This window comes from Myotis davidii, unplaced genomic scaffold (genome assembly GCF_000327345.1).
Source record: "Myotis davidii unplaced genomic scaffold, ASM32734v1 scaffold925, whole genome shotgun sequence".
In the NCBI taxonomy this organism is placed as follows: domain Eukaryota; kingdom Metazoa; phylum Chordata; class Mammalia; order Chiroptera; family Vespertilionidae; genus Myotis; species Myotis davidii.
Window position 1 is genome coordinate 504,637 of NW_006296531.1, and position 5,308 is coordinate 509,944.

The 5,308-nt window shown below is 53.6% G+C and overlaps 1 protein-coding gene and 1 pseudogene across 2 annotated transcripts in view; both read right to left on the bottom strand.

The window, feature by feature from the left end:
• PLD2 (phospholipase D2) overlaps nt 1-5,008 on the bottom strand; it is a 17,866-nt gene extending 12,858 nt beyond the window's left edge. Inside the window, exons 1-9 of one of the 2 annotated variants that reach the window (XM_006771900.2) lie at nt 4,705-5,008; nt 4,485-4,615; nt 4,232-4,374; nt 3,228-3,333; nt 3,074-3,139; nt 2,888-2,946; nt 2,656-2,748; nt 2,410-2,562; nt 1,558-1,707 (exon numbers count right to left, since the gene is read on the bottom strand). In XM_006771900.2, coding sequence (XP_006771963.2) covers nt 1,558-1,707; nt 2,410-2,562; nt 2,656-2,748; nt 2,888-2,946; nt 3,074-3,139; nt 3,228-3,333; nt 4,232-4,374; nt 4,485-4,615; nt 4,705-4,963 — 1,160 coding nt within the window. In that variant the 5' untranslated portion in view covers nt 4,964-5,008. Of the gene's footprint in view, nt 1-1,557; nt 1,708-2,409; nt 2,563-2,655; nt 2,749-2,887; nt 2,947-3,073; nt 3,140-3,227; nt 3,334-4,231; nt 4,391-4,484; nt 4,616-4,704 lie in introns of those variants that run through there. The other variant, XM_015569237.1, reaches the window with a different exon arrangement.
• A 47-nt stretch (nt 5,009-5,055) lies between these two features.
• The window catches only part of LOC102764110, a 4,964-nt pseudogene continuing 4,711 nt past the window's right edge, over nt 5,056-5,308 (bottom strand).

The window sequence follows — 5,308 nt, forward strand, 5'->3', positions numbered from 1 at the left end:
TCTTTGCCACCTTCATTTTTATTCTTAAAAATATTTTTATTTACTTCAGAGAGGAAGGGAGAGGGAGATAGATAGAAACATCAATGATAAGTGAGAATCATTGATCAGTTGCCTCCTGCACGGCCCCACTGGGGATCAAGTACGCAACCGAGGTACATGGCCTTGACCAGAATCGAACCCGGGACCCTTCAGTCCGTGGACCAATGCTCTATCCACTTAGCCAAACTGGCTAGGGCAACGTGTTTGACGTTTTAATAACATCCTAGTATGATGGCTAACAGCAGGGTCTTAACCTCGCCTGCCTGGATTTGAATCCCGGTGCCACTGCTTACAAGGTGTGTGATCCTGGGCCAGTAACCTAACTTCCCCTTGCCTCAGTTTTCTCATCTGTAAAATGGAGATAACTATACCTGCCTTGTAGGGTTGTTGTGGAGATTCAGTAAGTTAATACATATAAAACACTTAACACAGTTCCTGGCACATAGTAAGTGCTACCTAAGTACTAGCTATTATTATTCTCAAGTTAAAAACAAATCTCAACACCCCTTCCATCCTTCCATGACTGCCCCCTGCCTATCATAAAAGTCAGCCTCCTCAGCTTAGTATTCGGGGACAGGTCAGGGGGTGCCGACTCCCTGGCTCTTCTCTGGCCACTCCTCCTCACTCCACAACAACGGTCAGACCAGTGGTTCCCAAACACACCAGGCTATTTCTAGCTTCTCTGCATGGACAGCCCTTCTCCATTTTCTTTATCTTGCTAAGGCAAACCTCAGGGTTACTGCCTTCTGGAAGCACAGTCCTGACATTCCCACGCTGGGGCAGACACTGCTCCTATCCTGTATCTACCACCAGCATGGTGAGCTCCCATTGTTTTGTGAATGAATCATGGACTGAACTCTTATTCCTGGCACTGGACATGGCATATAGTAGTGCTTAGGAAATGTTTATAAATAAAATGAATAAATCAGAGAGATTTGAGGAGATCATAGAGAACAGAAAGTCTGGTCAGTATGGTGAAAGGGGGTTTACAAGATCACAGGAGATCAGATTGTTCAGGGATCAGAAGAGATTACCAAGTTTGAGGGTGAGAAATATCAGAGGAGCCCTAGCCGGTTTGGCTCAGTGGATAGAGCGTTGGCCTGTGGACTGAAGGGTCCCAAGTTCGATTCCAGTCAAGGGCATGTACCTCTCGGTTTCAGGCTCCTCCCCAGCCCAGGCCCTGGTCGGGGTATGTACAGGAGGCAACCAATCGATATGTTTCTCTCACATCAATATTTCTCTCTGTCTTTCCCTCTCTCTTCCACTCTCTCTAAAAATCAATGGCAAAATATCCTCTGGTGAGAATTAAAAAAAAAGAAGAAGAAATATCAGAGGAGAATTAGAGAGATCAGTGTGTTTAAAGAGGCCAGAGGGTTGGAGAGATTCAAGAAGTCAAAGAGGGAAGTTACTGAGGTCAGAAGGAGTTAAGGGAGATAAAAGAGAATCAAAGACTCCGCACCAAGGGGGTCCAGAAGGCCACAGAAGGCACAGAGCTCAGCAGACGCATCAGTGTCTTACCACCGAGCCAAAGTCCCAGGCCGGGGTGGAGCATAGCTTTCATGCCGGTGCAGCTGCAGGAAGTCTCTGCCCGGGCCCTGGGCCAGCTCAGTGATTTCCTGGCCCCACCACCGGGCCTGCCGGTAGCTGCTGCACTTGAGAATCAGGGACCTGGACGGGAACAATGAGACGGACCACAACCCTCACCCTCAGTACCTCTGGTCTGGCCCGGAAACCTCCCCACTTTAGCTATCATATTTTCTCCACTTCCTCCCTTAGTCCCTAAATCACGGCTCCATAGGAACAGGGCATATATCTGCCTTATTCAGTTGGGTTCCTGGCACCTAGTATTATGTCAGGCACACAGGTTTGTCAAATGAATAAATGAATGGAGTGCATTTCTTTTACATCAAGAGTCCCTCCCTTGCCCTGACTGGTTTGGCTCAGTGGATACGGTGTCAGCCTGTAGACTGAAGGGTACCAGGTTCAATTCCAGTCAAGGGCATGTACCTTGGTTGCGGGCACATCCCCAGTAGGGGGTGTGCAGGAGGCAGCTGATCGATGTTTCTCTCTCATGGATGTTTCTAACTTTCTATCCCTTTCCCTTCCTTTCTGTAAAAAATCAATAAAATATATTTTTAAAAAAGAGTCCCTCCCTCAAGCTTACACTCAGCCCCTTTCTCTGGGCCTCCTACACGCTAAGAGCAATCCCAAGCATCTGGCTAGAACCATTCCCTGGTTCTAAATCAAGGCCAGCTCCAGGGGCATGGAAATGCCTTCCCTTCTTCCACGGGCTCTTCCACAAAACTCCCCTCAGGGCCCTAGGCTGGCTATTGACTCTCCAGGCGTCTGTCCACACCAGAGAGGTCTCACCTGTGGGAGGTATCGATCCGGACTCCATACCGTGTCTCCGTGCTCCTCTTCCCCACCTGCACGCCGAAGCCAGGGTCGAAGAGCTGAACAAATGAGATGGTGCCTGTCTCGAGGCACATGTAGAGCAGGAAGGAGTCCTTCACCACCAGCCACCTGGAGCAGAAGGGCTCTGTCTGTTCCTCCCTGCCCCTGGGACCTCCTTCCTCATTCCGACCCAAGGCCTAGCTGCTCCACCCCAGGCCTCACCTCTTGGACCAGCGATAGCAAACTTGGTCTCGGCCACAGCAGGTAAAGCCAGGAACACGGTGGCCACCGGAGCGCTTCCGGATCACCCCTTCCCTGTGGGAAAAACCAGGAAGAGATGCTCGATGGGGAGTCCAGACCCCCAGCCCACCCTTCACTTCATTCCCCATTCTCAGGCAGTGACTCAGACACAGGCATTTTACAGGTGGCTGGGTGAGGGGTGTCAGACACTTACAGTCCTTTGGATCCAAGCTCTGGGATAAAGGACAGCTGACTGACTTCCAGGAACTCCGTCTGCAGAAGAAACAGGCTCAGAGGACAGATTCTAGTTTTCAGGCCCTACTGACCGCAGTCCGCTGCCCCATGGGGTCTGATTATCCTGCTCCTCCGAAGACCCAGGCAGCCACCCCCTGAACCTTACCATGGCATGGTAGTTGCGGTAGAAAGACATGGTCAGGAGGCGGTTGAGGTAATTCTCCAAGTATTTCTGAAGTAGAAATGGGAGACAGAGACAGATGGGACCAGAGCCGCTTGCACACCAACGCCTTCCCCGAGGGCCTGGTGTGTGGTCGCACCTGTTTGCTGGATGCATGTCTGGTGGAGCCCTCAGGACCTGCCCGGGGTAGAGAGGGCATCTCTCTGTCGGCTGCCTCTCGGGCTGGAGGATAGGGAATAGCAAAGCTGTGGAAGGGATGGGGTGAGGGTCAAGTAAGAGCTGGGAGGCTGAGCACCTGGGTTCCTGAAGCACTAGAGATGGGGCCTTGGAGAAAGGAGACCTAGGGGCTGGCAGAAGGAAGGCCCCCCTATGCTGAGAATGGAGATAAGAAATGGAGTCCGACCGGTGTGGCTCAATGATTGGGCATCCACCTATGAACCAAGAGGTCAAGGTTCGATTCTGGGTCAGGGCACATGCCCAGGTTGTGGACTCCATCCCTAGTAGGGGGTGTGCAGGAGGCAACCGATCAATGATTCTCTCTCATCATTGATGTCTCTATTAAAAATATATTTTTATTGCCCTAACCGGTTTGGCTCAGTGGATAGAGCGTTGGCCTGAGGACTCAAGGGTCCCAGGTTCGATTCCGGTCAAGGGCATGTACCTTGGTCGTGGGCACATAGTGATGAGAGAGAATCATTGATCGGCTGCCTCCTGCATGCCCCCTACTGGGGATGGAGCCCACAACCCTGGCATGTGTCCTTGACTGGAATTGAACCTGGCACCCTTCAGTCCACAGGTTGACACTCTATACACTGAGCCAAACTGGCTAGGGCAAAAATATTTTTTATTTTTTAAAAAGAAAGAAACGGAGGAGGCTGCCAAGGGCATTTTGGGCATCCAGCCCGGCTAAGATACTGGCACAGAACCATGGACTGAGAGAGCAGAGCAGGGAAGGTTTCCTGGTAACCAGGGTCAGGGGAGAAGGCTCAGTGGTGAGTTGGGGGAGGAAAGCCCCTGAGGGAGGAGAAGTTGGGGTCTGGGAGCGAGACTAGGCAGAAGGACTGATGGGGGTTGGGGCAGTGACAGCTACCACAGGGCGAGGTGTGCCTGCCCTTCACAGGAAGCAGTCGGGTCCTCCCTCACCGAGCCAGAGGGAGCAGACTCATCAAGACTTTGTGTCTCAAGAGGTCCCGATGTAGCTCCTGGAAATGTCGGAACTTCTTCTTGGTGGTCCAGGTGAAGTCCCCATGAGTCAAGCGGACAGAATACAGAGTGCAGGTTCCCACCTAGGGGTGTGAGGAACTGAATGGATATTCCCTGGGTGGGCTGCAACCCCCAACTCTGGCCAGTGCTCCCTTAACCCCGCCCCCCCATCCTTTGGTCACAGCCCAGCTACCTTGGACCCACTGGTATATCGTTCAGTGCCCACCACTTGGGCGATGACAGGAACCCCAGGGGCAAATACCAAGGGGTGCATTTTCAGAGGCTGAAGGTCATAGATGGCCAGAAAGGGGTGCATCCGATCAGCTGGGAGGAAAGAAAGTGGAAGAGTGTAGACCCAGGAGGTCTCAGCCCCCCCCACCCTCCTCTCCCTGAGCGCCGTGCTCCCTGTGTACCTGGGTCCTCTCCCTCCCTCAGAGTGTCCACCTCATCGGGCTCCATCTGTAACTGGCTGGAGTCCAGGTCGCCCCCGGAAGAGAAGAGGCTCTCTGGGCTAGCCGCCATCCTAGGAGTAGGGGGAAACCTCAGAAATGAACTGCCTTGCAGAACTGCCCCTCCTATCTCACCCCCAAGGCTCTCCACTTCCCACAGGTCCCCTCTTCTTACCCACCCGCCAACTTCCCATAACTCCAGTCTCCCTGATTGCGGCCTCATCACCTGCAAACCCCCTCCAACCCGCCTCTAACATCCATCCCGACCCCAGTCCTCCTGCTCTGTAAGCAGGACGTGCAGCCAGGAACACCCAGTCAGGCCCCGATATCGCTGAACTGGGGCAGAGCAGAAGCCAGGGGCCCCGGGGGCGCCAGGGGATTCGGGCTAGGCCAGCCCGGCTGGGAGGGGAATCCCTGCGGGAAAGAGGAAGTTACGCGCTCTCCGACTGGCAGGGAAACCCCAAAATCTGAGAGTGCGGCTGAGTCAGGAGGCTCCGCAGCCCGGGCTCACGCCGGACCCCGCCCGACTTCCTGGGCCCCGGTCCTCCGCGCTCCTTTCCCCAGACCC